This window comes from Erpetoichthys calabaricus, chromosome 7 (assembly GCF_900747795.2).
Source record: "Erpetoichthys calabaricus chromosome 7, fErpCal1.3, whole genome shotgun sequence".
Classification (NCBI taxonomy): domain Eukaryota; kingdom Metazoa; phylum Chordata; class Cladistia; order Polypteriformes; family Polypteridae; genus Erpetoichthys; species Erpetoichthys calabaricus.
The window spans coordinates 470853-489184 of record NC_041400.2 but is presented as its reverse complement, the minus strand read 5'-3'; the positions used below and the strand labels follow the sequence as shown (position 1 = coordinate 489184).

Here is an 18332-nt window from a genome sequence, read left to right as displayed (position 1 = left end):
AACGGAGCAGAGGACAATGACAACTGAAATGTGTGACTGGGACTGTGCAATGCCAGCTGAATCGTCCACATCACTGCCCAGGAAAAGAAGATCCATCATCCCACATGGCTGACTCACTTGGGACCACCCAAAGCCCCCTAGTCATCCCAAACAACAAGGAGTCAGGGGGTCTTCTAGGTATCTTCCATTTGACCGCCTCGTCCGAAGGTGACTGACTTGAAATAAACGAGCAGGTGGGGACCTCAGCTCACTGTCACTTGCGGGCCTGACGTTGACAGCCGTGGATCTGCGTCATCATAACTTCTTATGGTTTGCTTTTATTTATTTATTGGGAGCTTCTGTGATTTTTTAATGATTTCCCCTTGGGGAGATCTAAATTATAATCTGTAAAGTCCATTTTAAAAATCTGAATAAGTCCAAAAGATCAAATGAAAAACAAAAGTAAGGCACATGTTAATGAGATTCGAGGACATAAAATGTATTAATTCTGAGGGGGAAATCCAAAGACCCCCAGCGCAAACCCTCTTCCTGATTTATGAACTCTGGACACTCGGGACACGTCGTGGAAAAGAGGATTAGACGCCATCATGAAAACTCCCCTGCATGCCCTGCAGGCGGCGCTCTTTAAGCCACAGGCTCGTAATACGACGGAGTGCTAAGAAGCGCCTCTGGGGGTCTCTGTTGCCCACTGCAATTCAATGCACTCGTTAAGGGTATTCACTTATTTATGAATTTATCGACTGCTTGTCCCGTGAGTCTGTCTGCTTATGTTTCTGCTGCTCCCTGGCGTGAAGCAAGTTTCACCGATCTCTTATATAGTGCCTCTATCTATCTTTTGTCTATTTAGCGTTCATCTCAAGCCCTCTAGTGGCGGAGATTGGGGTTTCAGTTGTCCCCACAGGTTGGCCACTGCGGTGTAAACGGACGTTTTCGGGGTTCAATCGCATGCCTGCCTGGTCTGTCTTGTCGCTTCACCTTTGGATGCGGGACCCCTCGTCGCGCCCCCATAGTTTGCTTTGATTTGGACTCAATTTGTGTGTTTGCTGAATTTGTGTTGGCATTTATCGGGCATCCGTGTGTGTGTGTGGGCGACACTGGGGTCGCTTAGTGTCCTCTCCAGGATTTAAAGGTTAGCCATCACCATCATCATCATCATCATCATTTCAGTCGCTTTGTGCAGGTGCTACATCGCAAAAAACAAACGGCGAAAATTCCAACGCGTTTCAGTTATGAAGAAGACGGGCGACTTAAACGTGCAGATCAGCCGGAGGTCTGAGGCGAGCAAAAGCCTGCCGCCACGGGGGACCCCCAGGACTGAGTTAGCGAGGCCGACTTATGGAGGGCTTCGCCCCCCACTGATGGCTAGTCCTGACGGGGTATCGCCTCTCCAGCCCGCCGAGCAAAGCTCACGAGATATAGCGCCTTGCGCAGCCCCTTAGCGGACAGCCAGTCTCTACAAATAACTCACTTAAGTCGCGCGGCCCCTACCTTGCCTGTTGTCGCCATGTCTGCCTGCTCGGGTGGTCGGCCGTCTAATTTGCAGCGGGACGTAAATTCGTGCGAGTGCGACGAGAGCAAAAAGCAAAAAAAACAGAAACGGAAAGAGAATTTATGGAGGCGGCGGGTTAATATTAACGTGACACCCGACCCTTGACCGCTGAGCGCCTGCCAAAGGGGGTCGTCCAGCCACAGACACTTTAAGGTAACGAGAGGCGGAGTCTGCGCTTGAATTGAGGGGTCCTCGAGTCAGCCCCGGGACCCCCTCTGGCTGCAGGTCTTTTGCTCTTCTCTCTTTCCCTCCACTTTTCTCCTAATGGCGTTTTAATCTGCCAGTCTGAGCGTTTTGGGCTCAGTGTTGAAATGGCAGCGCGGGCGCGTGTGCGTGCGCGTGCGCGCGTTACGTGGGGAGACTTGAGTGGTGTTTAAGGCCCCCCCCCTAATTTGTGACCCATTTGTGTGTTCACTAAACCACCTTGGACAATGCTGGCCGATTGTGTCACAAAGTGTCATGCAGAGTCCGCCTGCGCGTGTGGGGCACACAGTGGGCGTGGCTACAGACCCAGACTGGGGGGCTGTCACTCATGCAAGGAGCCGTCACTTTGTCACTTTGGAGGACGCGAGTCGCCTGATTGATCGAAGTCACACCTACGCCCCCCCATTTGTGTCTCATTTTTCACACGTGTCTTTACTCCATCTCGGTTTTCAGTGCCATGAGTGAGCATGTGTGAAAGTACTGCACATGTGGGGCACAGAGCGGGCAAAGGGAGGGTTTGAGGGCGGAGAGGGTCCAGCTGCAGACCCCCTCAGGTCTACTGGACAGCCAATGGGATTGCAGGTTTCGTCACCCGGTGTACTTGACTTGAGTCAGATAACTCGACCCCAATCCTAATCTTGACCCCCGTGTAAGCTGGCATCACCGCAGACATATCACATGACGTGACAACCTCCTCAATGGCGGTGGAGCTCTAGAGGTCCGCAGCAGGGCTCTGTTGTGTTTGTCAGCTGAATGGGTGACTCTGGAGTGGCCCTGTGTGAATGTCAAGTGCCCTGTGATGAGATTTGTGAGACAGCAGCACTAACCCCTGTGCCACCGTGCCACCCTTTCATTACTTTTATCAGCTGGTGCTGCAGCACTTAGCACTGTGGCCTCACAGACCCCCAAGTCTCAGGTTCAAATCCCGGCCCGTTCGTCAGCTGAATGGGTGACCCTGAAGTGGTCCTGAGTGAATGTCAGGTGCCCTGTGATAGGCTGGCATCCCAATCGATGTGCCCTGAGCTGCTGGCATTCTGACCCAGCTGAGAAGATGGATGGATGGATGATCTCAAGTAAATAAATAAACTGAAGTGACGCCTCGCTTCTCCAGGGGCTTCCTCCTTTGGGAGGGATTTACTTTACTTTACTCTATATAGTGCCTTTCTCCGGCGGGCATAGATCACAGAGTGAGTGTCCTCACACTTAGTTACTCATTAACTGGCGCTGTAATGGCGCCAGTTAGCTGACCGATAGTTCAGGGTGTCTCTCCGCTGGCTCAGCCTTGACTTCTGATAAAGCGATTGGGAAATGGTGGTCCGCTTTGGAGCTTCGAGCCAACAGACCTGTGGGGGTAGCACTGCAGCGGACTGGCATGAAGGTGTGCCCTGATGCCAGCTGCATGGCATTTGTGTCCCCTCAGCCTCACTCTTGGTGCTATGAAGACCCCCGGGGGCCCTCACCCACATGATTTTTAGAGGACCCTTTCACAGTCACCATGTACCTCGTCACTTGCTGAAGGCTTTCCTTCGTTTTTGTCCCTGTGTCACATTCGGCCTCATCAGTCCCAACCACCTGCTGCCTTGTGCAGATCGCCTGTCCATCCATCATCTGTTGGACCCCCCCCTCCCAACTCAGGGGGCAGCACTGGGCACAAGGCAGGGACCCACCCTGAACAGGATGCCATGATGAAGTGTCAGAATTCAATATAAACTAAAATTAAAATCCACAAGAATGAAATGCGGGCGGCATGGTGGCACAGTGGATAGCGCTGCTGCCTCGCAGTTAGGAGACCCGTCTGGGTTCACTTCCCGGGTCCTCCCTGCATGGAGTTTGCATGTTCTCCCCAAGTCTGCGTGGGTTTCCTCCCACAGTCCAAAGACATGCAGGTTAGCTGGACTGGCGATCCTAAATTGTCCCTGGTGTGCACTTGGTGTGTGGGTGTGTGTGTGTGTGTGCCCTGCGGTTGGCTGGCGCCCTGCCCGGGGTTTGTTTCCTGCATTGCGCCCTGTGTTGGCTGGGATTGGCTCCAGCAGACCCCCGTCACCCTGTAGTTAGGATATAGTGGTTTGGATAATGGATGGATGGAAGAACGAAATGCTGAGAGAGGAACGGTGCCTCAGGACAGAACACTTTAGGGGGCGCTATAGGGGGCGCTGTAGAGTCGAGTGGTCACTCAGCCAGCAGTAGGTGACAGGGCGGCCACATCACCACCAATATGTGAGTTCAAGTGACCCTGGAGAGATTAAGAAATGACCCAGTGGACATCCAGAGGCCAAGGAGCTTGAGCTGCAGCTGGACGTATCATGGGGGGGGTGAGGACCTGAAAGTGACCCCCAAACAGAGTAGATCTGATATAGTGCCTTTCACAAAGACCCCCTCACGCCAGCAGTGTCCCAGCTCAGCCATGGTGACCTCGTCTCTAAGGTGACCGCCATGCCCTGCACTGCAAGGGGAGGTCAGTGCCAGCATATGCCTCAGCTGGTGAGACCCCTGTGTTGGCACCCATGTAGACACAGAGGCTCCCCTGGCACTCGCTCTACTTGTCCTATAGGGGGCAACACTTCCTAACAGCAGCCTGACTCTGCCCCCCACCCCGTGATTTCCCATAAGGCCATTGGAATGGAAAATGAAAAAGGCAGCAGGGTGTTTGAAGGCCTCTGGCGCCCTCTGCTGGGTACTCACAGAATAAGCGTCAGCAGCCATCAGCACTTGATCTCCTCCACCAGGGTGGGTCGACTGTCTCTGCTGGACCTTGTGTACCTGCCAGGCCATTCTTTTCCTGTCCCTGTGCCCTGCGGTGGCACCATGCCTTTCTGTAGTTTGCCAGCCAGCTTTGCGCTGTGGGCTTCAGCCTCCTTTATTTCTGCCTTGGAGGGCAATGGGGTGAGTGATGTGGGACTCGGCTTACGTTAAAAGCCATTAAAGACCCCCACTCCACCATAGGCCTGTTTCATTGTCCCTACATCGTCTACCACAGCTGACATCATGACAGACCCTTGGAACACTCAGGGGCCACCATCAAGCAGCCAGCACCCCCTAGTGGCCTCTCTGGCCGCCCAGTACTGCTCTTTTGTCACACAATCCCCTTTCACCTCCCCCTCAGGTGACCCTCTGCATATTGCACCCCTGCTCTGTAGATTGTATTTATTGTGCCAGGTTACTGGTGACCCTTAATTGTGGGAGTCGGTGAAGCATTGGCACCCAGGTCCACACAACTCCTCAGAAACCTCTGCTGGAGAAAGCGGGTCCAAGATGTCAACCACAAGGCTACGGTGACATTTGTAGGAAGTCCACTTTCTTTTGTAGCTTAGTGAAATGCAGCATGTCTGACGTGAACCCCACAGCACTGGCCAGTCAAAGACAGTGGAGCTCATCGAGAAGCAGGATTGGGCCAGTGTCACCAGCGCTGGCACCGACACATACTTGGCGATCTGAGACAGTGTGCCAGGCCTTGGGCTGTGGTGTCATTCGTGACAGTTGTGCCCAGGTGATGGCCTCCTTATGCTGTATTACCTCAAAGAGCCTGCTGGCCACAGAGGAGCTCTGCGCCTGCCCTTCAAGGTCCCAGATGGGGTACAAACTGACCACCAGGGGGGGTGGGGGCAGTGCAGATGTTCTTGTTGCAGACAAGCTCCTAGGTCCGTGACATCAGTAAATCCTGTCCCCACTTGGCAGCGAAGTGGCACAGTGTCCTGAGCATGGGCGTTTGGTGGGCAGCCTTGCCCTGCGGGTTCATCCAGTCGAGCAGATGATTGCAGAACTGCACCCACATGTCCTTGTGGCAGAGCTTCTCATTCACAGAATCTGATAATGTGAGCTTGAGGTCTGAGGTGGACCTCCCATCAGCTCCATTCAGCACCGGTGGGCCCTGGCACCACCTTGAGCTCCGTGTCTGCCCTCGCCATCCAATAGCAGAAAGCACAAAGCAGCCATCTTGTTAGTGTTAGCCATATGCACGCTGTCACCAGTGGAGGGCGACCTCGATTGTCTTTAAAGGATGAGAGATGAGCAGCTGCCAGGCTGTGGTGGGCTGAGTTGAGGAGTATCTGTGACCCCTGTTGCTGTTAGGGACTCTTAAGACCGACACGGAGGCCCCACGTATTTCCTGGGTGCCACATTACTTAGTTCCTATGGTCAGCTGACTGGCTCACCCACTCAGTGTCACCTGTCTGTGCCAATGACATGCCAAAGGCCCCACATGATGCCAGCTGACAAGGGGAGTGCAGGATGAGGCAGTCGTAGCCCCTGCTTCAATTTTATCACCTTCAACCTTCAAGGAAGGTAATGTGAAAGAAAGAAATTGTGAAGACCCCGAGCCAACTTCATCCTTCATTACCAGCCCTGGCACTGTGCCACCCGTCCTGCTGACACTAAAGTGACGGCTCAAGTTGGGTCAAATCAGCGACGTCACAGTTCATGTTAGGATGGTAGATGACACCGCTGCACCCCACTGGCCTCGGGGTCTTCTTACTCGGCTTGTACATCTGGCTGGGGCTGGCCATGTGCTACTACCCGGTCTCTTTGATTGCCCCCAGTGGGCATCACTGCACTTTGACCAAATGTCCAAGACAACGGCCTTGACATTGACAACACCAGCCAGGACCAGGTGGTGGGTGCATAATGTCCAGGGTGGGTGGCCACTTTTTTGGGTTTCGCTGTCGATGCCAAGCTGTTCCTATGGGTCTCTCAGCTGACTTCCTTAGTGAATTTCTAGAATGTTCTCTGCTGCATTCTGTTGCCCTGCATTTCTGTCCCTTGAGCCCCTCATGCCCTCCACAGTCCCCTGGTTGGCTCACTGACATTTTGTCCTTCATCTCCCCTCCTCATGCTCACTTGTGAAGGATGCCCACACCCATTTGACATGACAGCTCCCTATCACCCTGGGCCTTCTCATCATGTTGACCTGCCCATAGGTGATTGCCATCGGGGACCTTCCTCGAAGAACACAACATCATCGTCATCCACAAACGTCATTAACTTTCACAGAAAGACCCCATCAGCCTTATGGAGACGAGCAACTGGAGGTCAGAAAATGGAAACCAAAAAAGACCAAAACATCTCTGGGATTCCAGCAGGGGTCCTCGGTCCATCTTAGGTGCTGATCCTCTGGAGACCAAGCAGGTGGTCAACACACAGTCCTATTGAGTGGGGGTAAAAGTCCAAACCCAATCTATGTCTACTTAAGTCTGGAGGTGGGAAGAGGAAACAGATGAGAGGGTGCCAGTGGCTCTGTGCCCACCAAGGCCAGGACTGGACATCATTCTCAATTTGACAACAATGCTTAGCTTGGTAACATGAGATGCCAGTCATTACCAGGATGACACTCGTCTGAGTAGAAGATCACTGAGAGCCCTGGCACAGAGGCGCCCTCAGAGCCCATGCCAGTGTCCTTGTCCTCAGCCTGTGTGTCGAGCTGCCTCAGTGGTGCCCGTTTTTTTCCTGCCATTCACTTCTCAGAAGGCTGAGCGGGCTGTGACCCACTTTTTGGTTTATTTATCACTCCAAACTGCTCCCCAGGTCTGTGCCCCCTGGTCGACTCGACATTGTGTCATTATGAGCTCCACATGGCATGCGTCCTGGTTATCCTCCTAAACTGGTGCATTTAGGGCAGCCATCCTGGAAGCTTAATGCCAAAGGAATACACATTTAAAAACAAGAGTCAATGCCCGCGTCACCATGTAGTGTGGTCGCCATCACTCTGACACACCACGTTAAAATAAACTGAGCTGAACTGATGGCCTCACCATAATGGTCATTGCTGGCACACAGAATTAGGTCAAGCTCAGAAGGAAACAAACCCACTGCACCATGCCAACTCACTCACTGGTGGGCATCCACACCCTGGCCGTTCTGTCTCTGGAAACAGACACAAAGGCTCCATTCAGTAAAGGCAGCCACTGCCAGCCCTCAGACTTCCATCTTGTGGCCCACCATGGCGCAGCAGTGCCTGTATGTGTTGGCAGATGCCATGCCAACTCCCCTGCACAGCAGTGATGCCGCAGTGTGCAGGAGTGGCACAGGCTGTGAGACATAAGAGGCAGTCGGCAGACTGACCACCTCCAGCAGCCAACAGATCAAGTGAGTAAAAGGCTGTGTGGTCTGGCTGGCATCGGCGTCCACTTGGCTGAGGAAGGTGGCATCAAGTGGGTGGCAGACTGACTGCCTTGGCCTGTGGAGCCCCTCACAATTCAAAAGACCACTGACATCCAGACAGGTAGGCAGCATTCAGACACTGTGTGCCAAAGACTTATTTTGTCACTCCAGAAACCAATCACAAGTGGTGGCAGCTCAGTGTGTGTCATCAAGTGACTCAGAACACCCCTGACCCCGACACTCACCCCTTAGGCTGGCACGACCACTCAGAGTCTCAGCCGACTTGACTCTCCTTGGCAGTGAATGAGCCTCACGGGGAGGATGTCGATCAACTGTAATGAAGACATCAAGTCGCAGTGTCCCCTTAGATAAAGACATCACATGAATTAATAAAGAGACCAAACCTCCCTCGCACAATCCATTACGAGTAAATAAGGCCAAAAAACGCTGTTTGACCGGCATAGCAAAACACTCAGTTTTCAAAAGTGTCCCATTTTATTATGTGACAACGTAGATAAAAGGAATTATCACTGTATGTAAGGTGTGAGTCCCTACCCAAGATGGCCACGAATCGACTACAGAAAGAGAGACGATGAGCAGCAGAGTGCTCATGTGACTTCAGGCAGCACTGGGATTGGCTGCCTCTGAATGCCGCGTGATGCGGAGAGCGCAGCCATTCAGTTTTGAACTTCGGGCGGGTTCACGGCGTCTTACTCGTCCGACTCGGCTCGTGCTTCTTCTCGCACAGCGGTGGGGTTTTGGCGATCGCTGACGGCTGCCAACTATACTCGGGATTTGGAAATGAAGGAAGCAGCAGTACAGAAGATAAAGAAGCCTGGAATAGCGTGAGGCGTGCCAATAAGAAACGTAAAGTTCGACTTCGTGAGGCAGACGATAAAGAGCCGCATCACATACTGGAAATATTACAGCGTGGGCTTCCGTTTAAACGTGTAAAGTCTAAATGTTCTCGATTGGAATGAAGCTTGTCATCCTCTGATGCAGGTCACTAGAGGGCTAATAAAGCGTCAAACATCAAAATAACCTCAGGTTTATGATCAGTGACCTTAAAATTGGCGAAAACGACACCCCGCACGCCTATGTGTAAAATCTGTCATTTTTAATCTCTAGGGAGGCTCAGAGACGACTAGGATCACCGGTAAAATATCAAAGAATACAAATATGATCGTGATTAGCAACCTCGAAGCACGCCTGTAACAGTACTCTTTGGCCATACAGTAGTACTCCACGTGCCTTATATAATTTCTTGTTTTAGGAATTTGCTACTTTTCGCATACCCCATGGGGTCAGAGTGGAGAGTTAGCCATTGCCCGTTAAGAGCTTTGCTCAAGGGGCCAGTAGCGTACGGATCTCTTTAGCAAGAACGGACATTCATACCGGCGCAGAACTTTAAGCCTCTGAGCCACCACCCAGTTTTTCATTTGGGGGTGAATCCCTGGGTTCTCTTAAATGTGACTTCCACAACCTGAAGTCCTTCTGCTTATTTTCGCTGACAACACTTTTTGTTTTTCTCTTTATCATAAGGGTGCCATTTCCTGCACAAAATATGGTGGCCTATAAATGACAGGTTTTGGGGTATAGAGAGCCAAAAATAGGGAAGAACCCCAAAAAGCTCTGTGTAATTTTAGTCAGCAAGAGTCCAACGGTGTATCATCATACGTGGTTTGTGCTTCTCATGATGGTTAGTTAGGAAGCTCCGGACGATAAAAACTGAAAAGATTCCAAAGCGTTCAAATGGAATTCCACGAAGTTGAGAAGCGCATCACATTGGCATGACGCAGTGCCCCGGCTGTTGTGGGCGGGGCACTTGAGGGGCGTGACTCGACTTTACTAAGGTGTGGCCTTAGTGGATACGTGTGCGCAGTCAATGAGAGGCGGGGCCTCAGTGAGTGAGTGAGTGAGTCGTTGTGCGCGCGCCCTCTAATTAAGGCGGCAGCACAAAGAAAGTTCTGGAGCCTTTTGGTTGAAACACGTCACCCATTTCATTTAAGGTTACTTGATCGTAATCTCAAAGAACGTACAGTAAGGTACCTTCAGGTATTTAGGAGTAAAAGCGCGCATCCCTTACGCCCTCCCACTTCCTCCCATGATGCCCTGCACTGACCCCCAAGCCGCGCTTCTCTTCCGTTTCCTCTCCCGGCGCCGAGTGTTGTTGTTTGTGCCGCCGCTCTGTCACATTTGGTTCTTGGCGTTGACTTTCGCCAATCGCCTTTTTGCTGGTTTCTTGTTGTTGTATCGGCATGGCATCTGCTAAGGCGTACAGGCTCAGCTGCTCGATCCCGGGGCACGCGTTGGATGTCCGAGGGTTGGCAGCGTCCGTTTTTCCCGAAGGCGGCTTTGTGTCGGTGTCTCGAGACAAGACTGCCAAGGCATGGGAGCCCAGCAAGAGGTAAGCGAGTGTGTGGGGTCCGCATGGGGCGAGGTGGTCGTGTTGGTCTGGGGGCCTAGTTTCGTTTTTAAATGACACCTTTTAACGCGTGTGACAGCCTCTTATTTGCTTAAAATAAAAATGATTTATGGAAGGGAACTTCTTTTCAAAATATACAGTGAGAAAGATGTCGAGTTGGTGTGTAGCTACTTTAAAACATGTCCTCCTGTGAAGTAATACAGGAAATAATTAAAAAATAGTAGTAACCGGTGAAAGATCAGGAACAGTCCATTTTAAGTGCTTGGTGGGGGGGGGGGGGGGGGGTACACTTTCTTAAAGTTACCGAAATTTAAATCAAGAGCCGTAGACATGTGCGGATATTTAAAATGTGGCATTCAACCGAGTGTTAAACGGCGAAAAGAAAAGAGAAACGGCAGCGCCGTCCGTCAGCCGCGAGCGTTGGAGAAATGAAACTTAAAGAAGCGAAAGCGAACCGAGAGGGGAGAAGGGAGGGCGGCCAAAGCCCACCTTGCTTGTCATGTCAGGACTGCGCCTGCCTGCATTACTGCTGGCTATCGGATGTCGGCTCCTAAACGGCTTAGTCATTGTGATGGGACCTTAATGTGACATTCGGGGAAAGCAGGCAGAACAGAGAGGGGCTTGGAGGCCCACCTTTATGTTTGGTGTGCATGGGCGCCTCCATAAGAATCAACTAAATTATTGGCCCAGGCTTGGTCAGGGCGGCCTTCCATCACTGTGTCCGGTTGGTTGGCTTGTGGCTTGAACCTGAGGCCTCAAAGTATGGAATTAAAAACAGTCTAACGTAGCAAATTTACAGTGCCTATACACGTGATACATAGAATTTTTTAACAGATTTTTGTTATAATTCTAAATAATTCAACCAAATGATTGATTGCTTTTCTCATTGGCACACAGTTTTTGTGTCAGTTGATGCAGTAACGTATTATATTTTAGTTCATAGGAGTTGATGCAGTAACATATTATATTTTAGTTCATAGGTTGTGTGACATAAATAGCAGAGCAAACGTGTTGTTTCACATAGCGACTGCTCCAAGTGTACTGCATTTCAATTGAAGACCAGACATTAATCAGTCGAAACTGAACGCGATCAAGTGACCAATCAGCATCAAAAGGTGGGGCACAGGGTGCTCCAATCACGAGTGTGTGCACTCGGAGCCAAAGAGGGGGAACGGGGAGTCGATGAGGCAGGGGTTACGCCGTACCACTCAGCTGGTGGAAGGTGGCGATGTAAATGACGGTTGCATTCTCTTCTGTGTCGACGGGCCGGTGTAGTAAAAGCAGCAAGAGGAGAAGAAGTTCCAGCTGCTACCCTAACATCCTGAAGAGCTGCAGCCTGCAATTGTGAAGACCATCAACCGGGACATCTGTGCACCAGCAGGTTTGTAAACACCTGCAGATGGGGATGGCAGTACTTGATGTGTCAGCCATGACTATCAGAAGAAGAATGGAATAATATGACATTAAGCATAACACATTATTTGAGAGTAAACTTTTATGGTAAGAGTTAGAACATGCTTTTTACCGTTTTGTCACTTGCGCTTGCGGCCACAACACAGAAATATTTAGAAGTGTAACGCCTCACACCCCAACTGTTGATGCTCCTTGCCCCACCTTTTGATGTGAGTGGTCATTCGATTGCATTCAGTTTTGTCTGATCTTGAATCGAAATGCAATACGCTTGGAGCAGCTGCTAAGCAAAATGCTGTACGCATGCTTGACTTTTAATTACGGCGTGCAATGTGACAGTGTCAGCGCTGCTCTCTTGCAGTAAGGAAACCAGGGTTTGTCCTCCCTGCGTGGAGTTTGCACGTTTTCCCCGTGTCTGCATGGGTTTCCTGTCCAGAAACATACAGGTTAGGTAGACCAACGACGTTATATCGGCCAGTGTGTGTGTGTGTTTGGCCTGCGATGGACTGGCGTGCTGTCCTTAGTTTGTTCCTGTTAATACTGGCTAGGATAGACTCCAATGTGGGGGACCCTGGTCTGGACTAAGCAGGTTTGAAAATGACATGCCATGAGGTAAAATGTAGTACGCTTTTGTATTGAATGTTAAACTGACGCAAAGGTCATCGGCTTTAGTGAATCAGTTATTTGGTTGATGCGTTTTTAATTGTCACATGTTAGAACTGTCCCAAGGTCTTATGCATTCTACTGTAATACACTTGGCACATTGGATTGCATTAAATTTTGAGGATGAATTAATTTGGGGATTGCTGGTTCTGAACGTTGCGAAGTGGACATGGAGGTAGTGCACTGCTACAAATTCTTGTCGGGCTGGACTAGTCTCGTACTGCAGAGGAACTACAGAAGAAAGCGGACAGCAGATCCTTTTTTTTCTCTCTTAGGAGACTGGGAGTACAAGACGACCTTTACGTTTTCTGCATCTCTGTGTTGGCCTGTGCCATTTCCATGTTGTGGTCTGCAGGGCTAGTGACATCACATCAAGAGAGGCCGGCCCACTGAATCGACAAGCTCATTAAAAGTGCAGGCTCAGTTACGCGACATGTGCTGAGCCCCTTGGAGGTAGCAGTAGAGGAGAGCTGAGTGCCGTTATGAACAATGCTGCACACTTTCTCTCAAGACACACTAGCATTGAGGGCCGCTAGTCATTGACGTTTTAAGAAGAAGTGTGTAAAGAGACATGACTGTGGGTACTTTAGGCCAACTGCAGTACGCCTTCATAATGCCTGACTGGGACGGGGCTTCTCTTTAGCCAAGTGAGTGTTCCTCTCTATTTTTAAACGATTTTATTTAACTTGACTCCTCTGTCAAGTGCATCAGAAATAGTAAAGGGGAATTAAAAGATACAGACCGTGAAATAGGGGATGCCGTAAACTGACATATTTCTGTGGTGTTTACAAGTCAGCAAGTGGATTACCTCCCAGAGGTAATTGAGACTACTAAGGAGGTACTGAGGGATTTGGAAATTGTAGAGGGAGAAGTGCTGCCCAGATTAAATAAACTGAAATCAGACAAATCACCAGGACCAGATAATACTTACCCTCATGTTCTTAAGGAGGCCAGTGAGTACAGATATAAACCCTGACACACATTTTTAGGAAGTCACGGCGCACTGCAGAGATTCTGAAGGACTGGAAAATGTCAAATATCATTGAATTATATAAAATGGGTGACAGGGCAGATCCAAGCAACTACAGGCCAGTAAGTTTAACGGGCATCACAGGAAAATTAATGGAAGAAATTATTAAGGATAAGATTGAGCAACACCTGACAAGGGCAGGAGTTATTAGGAACAGTCAGCATCGGTTCAGAAGAGGGAGGTCGTGTTTTACTAACAGGCTGGAATTCTATGAGGAGGCAACAAAAAGATACGATCAAAGTGGAGCAGATGAGATTATTAATCTGGACTTTCAGAAAGCATTTGATAAGGTGCCACCTGAGAGGGTGGGCATCAAACTAAAAGAAGTAGCAGTTCAGGGTGATGTTTTTAGATGGGTGCAGAAATGGCTCAGACACAGGAAGCAGAGGGTGATGGTGTAAGGAACCTCATCAGAACTGGCCGATGTTAAGAGTGGTGACCAGCAGGGGGCAGTGCTAGGGCCGCTGCTATTTTTAGATAGATAGAAATTATTTAAATAGAAATATAATAACAAGCTGGTGAAGTCTGCAGATGATACCAAGATAGGTGGATTAGCAGATAATTTGGAATCTGTTGTATCATCACAGAAGGACTTGGACAGCAGACAGGCTTGGGCAGATGAAATTTAATGTCAGTAAATGTAAAGAATTACAGATAGGAAGTAAAAATGTGAGGTTTGAATATACAATGGATGGTCTGAAAATTGAGACTCCACCTTATGAGAAGATTTAGGAGTCAGTGGACTCTAAGCTGTCGACTTCCCAACAATGTTAGTCTTAAGAAGGCTAACAGAATGTCAGGTTATATAGCGCCTTGATGTGTGGAGTACAAGTCACAGGAGGGTCTGCTCAACTTTTATAGCACACTGGTGAGGCCTCATCTGGAGTCCTGGGTGCAGTTTTGGTCTCCAGGCTACAAAAAGGACACAGCAGTGCTAGAGAAGGTCCAGAGAAGAGCAACTGGGCTGATTCCAGGGCTACAGGGGTTGAATTATGAGGAAAGATTAAAAGAGCTGAGCCTTTACAGTTTAAGCAAAAGAAGACTAACAGGTGACCTGATTGAAGTGTTTAAAATGATGAAGGGAATTAGTCCAGTGGATCGAGATGGTTATTTTAAAACGAGTTCATCAAGAACATGGGGACACAGCTAGAAACTTGTGAAGGGGAAATTTCGCAGAAACATTAGGAAGTTTTTTTTGCACAAAGAACGACAGACACTTGGAATAAGCGACCAAGTCGTGTGGTGGACAGTAAGACTTCAGGGACTTTCAAAACTCGACTTGATGTTTTTTGGAAGAAATAAGTGGATAGGACTGGCGAGCTTTGTTGGGCTGAATGGCCTGTTCTCGTCTAGAGTGTTCTAATGTCTGTTTGTCTCAGTCAAATCTTACAACTGATTTTCAACCCACTTTTGGCGAAGTGAATTTCTTCAAATTTTGCATACGTGTTCAGTATCAATGACAATACAAGAATCCATCAAAACCGATGCAATTATGTAACAAATTTTGTCATAATTAATGGTTATGCGATTCCAGTTAATGCACACACAATGACGAAGAGAAAGTAGAGCGAGATATAGGAGGATTCGAGTGAGGGACGCATTGGATTGAACCCACTTGCCTGTTCCAGAGAGGTGGGGGGGAAGTAGATCTGTGCACCGACATCACTTGTTTACTGTAGCGAAGGGGTGGCCGTAATGATGACGGTGAGGTAGTATTGGTCTACGCTCGCCGTTCTGTTGTCGGGATTTTTTTTTTTTTTTTGGCAGCGACTGAGCGCTAATCCCATAAGAGCCGGAATGGAAAAATAGACCAAAATCTCCTTCCTTTTAGTATTCAAATAATTCTGCAAAGAAGATCTATCTGCTCTGTATGTGCAAAATCCTAAGCCTAAAAGTACAACGGTTTTACAAGACGTTTTTATGTCCCGCTTTAAATCAGGCTTATTTTAAAGCTTACATATATATATGTTTGGTGTCATTCTTTTCAGAATTTATCAAATTTTAATGTGATGTTAGATTTTCAGATTCTTTTTAAATTATAAACTAAAATATCAAGAAAGTCATGGTTTTTGTTAGTTAAAACAAATGGATTGTTTATTTAGTCTCTTATAAATACTCATCAAGCACAGTGGACCTCAGCTTAATTGGTAAGAGCGGAAATATTCTCACTTCATGATTTTTACTCCGTTAAATAATAATAATTATTCTTTTACATATTTATAGAATTTTGTGATTTTGACAAAAAATTAATTTTCTTTGTACATTTACAGATTTTACTAATATTCTGGCCGCAACTGGGGTTTGGGTGCCAAAGGTCCCCTTAGTTATGTAATATTTTTAAAGAAGCTTCCTGTTCATGAAAAATGATTGAAGAAAAATCATTTGCAAAATTCTCAAACTAAAAGGTAAAAAAAATAAAATACATACTTTTTAAGTAAAATGATTTTATTTAATTTAGTTATAAATGCACTACAAAGCAAAATACATCTTTAGCCACAGTTTTTCGTGGTTATGTGCGACTAAATAAAATCGTGGGGCGCACATTAATTAATTCAACCAATTAGTAGAATCGCTACTTTCAGTTTAAAATACAATAATGTTGTTGTTTTTATAATTCCCCTCCATGCTGAAGAAGTTTCAAAAATGAGTTGAATGTGCCTGGCAGCACATCATCAAGTCTTACTGGTGGGCTGCTGTTTACAGGCTATGGGGTCCTTATTGCCGTGTGTAGAGTCCCGTGAACTTCTTTGTTACATTAGAAATATTGTGGTGAGAGCAGGACATTGAGCCCAGCGAGCTTATCCGTCCTGTTCATCTTGATTGTCCAAAATGACATCACGTTGAGCTTTGAAGGTCCCACCACACAACTTTGTCATTTATTTTATGTGCCTGTGGGTCCCAGTAGGAAGCAAAACGCTCCTAAATTTCCAACATTTGTGTAAAGTTTTTCCTTAACAAGGTTTCAGCTGTGCCCCCATGTTGTTTTAAAGTAGAAACTACAGCTCTCTGTACACTTCAGTCAAGTCCTCTCTTAGTCTCTGGTTGCTCCTGCAGGCTCTCCTCATGCTTTTGACTTCAGTCCTCAGTCAGCCTGGTTGCTCTTCTCTGGACCTTCTCTTGTGCTGCTTAGTCCTTTTTGTAGCCTGGAGACCCAAACTACACACAGGACTCCAGATGAGGCCTCACCAGTGTGTTATAAAGCTGAAGCAGAACCTCCTGTGACTTGTACTCCACACATCAAGGCGCTATATAACCTGACGTCCTATTAGCTTTTTTGATTACTTTTGTACATTATGACTCCTCCACCCTTCTCATAAATCTCAAATTTCTTCTTCCTTCATGTGCTGCTTTACATGAAACATCATCTGCCTCAAGCCTGTGTGCTGTCCAAGTCCCTTTGCAATCTTTCAGCCATTTCTCGATGATCTGTCCTTGCACTTCGTATCCTCTGCACACTTCGGGCTGGTTACTTCATACTCACAATCCTCAGAAATGAACGCCACATGTGCGAGTGTTGCAGAACCACCAAAATCTCAGGAGCACAGTGTGTTTAAGTTGGAATGAGACATTGGAGTCTGTTTACTATCAACATGTGCTTTGCTGAGGGACCAATGTGCGCACCTCGATGTTTGATGTGGTGAAGCAAATCATCAAACTGAAATACTGATGTACAGATATATCCATGATGCTTTTCTTCATGTGTTTCTCACGTAGGAAATACGAGTGTCACATATTCCCCATCATGACGACATGAATGTCTCATATATCATCTTTGGCTTTTTTTCTTTTTCTCACCTTCACAACAGCTTCCGAATGTATGGAAGCCTATTTGAGCCACAGAGAGAAACAAAATTGGGGACACGTTCACAGAACACGTTCAATTTGTGATGTGACAAGTCCTTCGATTTATACTTGATATCCCTTTCATGTTGAAATGTGTTAAAGCTAGTTTGGTACATTTTACAGATAAATCATTAACTTCATTTAAATAATTGATCCTGTTGTTAATTACACATGTAGGGTGGTACGGTGGCAGAGCCGGTAGCGTTGCAGCCTCACAGTAGGGAGTCCCTGCCTGCAGTTTCCTGGTGGGGTTCCACAGTGTGTTCTGGTTTTATTCAAGGACATGCAGGTTTGGGGATTTGGTGACGCTAAAATGACATTAGTGTGTGTGTGTGTGTTCACCTTACAATGAGCTGATGCCCCGTCCACAGACTGTTTCTGCCTCGCGCCCGATGCTTGCGTCCCTGGATTGGTGGATGTAATCATTAAACATCCCACTTTTTCAGAGATGTGGCGAGGTGTGCTGGGTATTTCACAACACAGCGAAGCCTGAATGTTGTTTTCTCACTGTGATGATATCTCGCACTGCCACCTGCTGGAATCTTCCAGATTTATGTAAAGTACTCACTCAAGTATAAACTGCTGTAGCGTGTCCCATAAAGTATAAAGCTGGCCTTGGGCCCCATCCACACTGCCATGTTTTTATTAAAAACACTGAGCTGAAAAGTCTCATGAGGGCACCGGTTCTTTGTATTGCTTGTTTGGTGCCATTGATTGTGATGCGACTGTAAATCCTGTTAAAAGTGAACCCTTAAATCCACGTACGACTGCCAGTAGCGAGCAGAGCACTTAAGGCTGATTGTTCCTCTTCTGGCTGAGCCCCTTCAGGGCTCAAGGGGGCGCCTTTGAGAAGACGTCTCTTGGTGTAAACTGGGCTGAAGTGCCGCGGAGGTCCTGAGGGGTTGAATAAATGGGTCTCCCCCTGACCTGTGCTTAGATCCCTTTCTTTTTATCTGTTTTATTTATATTTGGTCCTTTTTGTTTCTGTCAGAATTGTTCCTCATGTTTATTATGTGGTGCCTCTGCTAGTCCTGCCAGGTGTTTCCCAAGGAGGCAGGACCACCTGCCCCATAACCTGTAAAGGTTGAGGAGACCAGCAGTGCCAGGCGGTTCAT

The 18332-nt window shown here is 48.1% G+C and overlaps 2 protein-coding genes across 12 annotated transcripts in view; one reads left to right on the top strand and one right to left on the bottom strand.

Moving 5' to 3' along the window:
• Positions 1 to 18332, bottom strand: part of LOC114654528 (alcohol dehydrogenase 1-like) — a 247194-nt gene that overhangs the window by 34014 nt on the left and 194848 nt on the right. For 3 of the 11 annotated variants that reach the window (XM_051929821.1, XM_051929817.1, XM_051929819.1), the window contains exon 1: positions 1489 to 1653. In XM_051929821.1, the coding sequence (XP_051785781.1) occupies positions 1489 to 1506 (18 nt within the window). In that variant the 5' untranslated portion in view covers positions 1507 to 1653. Of the gene's footprint in view, positions 1 to 1488; positions 1661 to 18332 lie in introns of those variants that run through there. The other 8 variants (XM_051929820.1, XM_051929818.1, XM_028805131.2 and 5 more) reach the window with 6 other exon arrangements.
• plaa (phospholipase A2-activating protein) overlaps positions 9847 to 18332 on the top strand; it is a 43718-nt gene continuing 35232 nt past the window's right edge. The window contains exon 1 of the mRNA XM_028805133.2: positions 9847 to 10253. Within this exon, the coding sequence (XP_028660966.1) occupies positions 10105 to 10253 (149 nt within the window). The 5' untranslated portion in view covers positions 9847 to 10104. The remainder of the gene's footprint in view (positions 10254 to 18332) is intronic.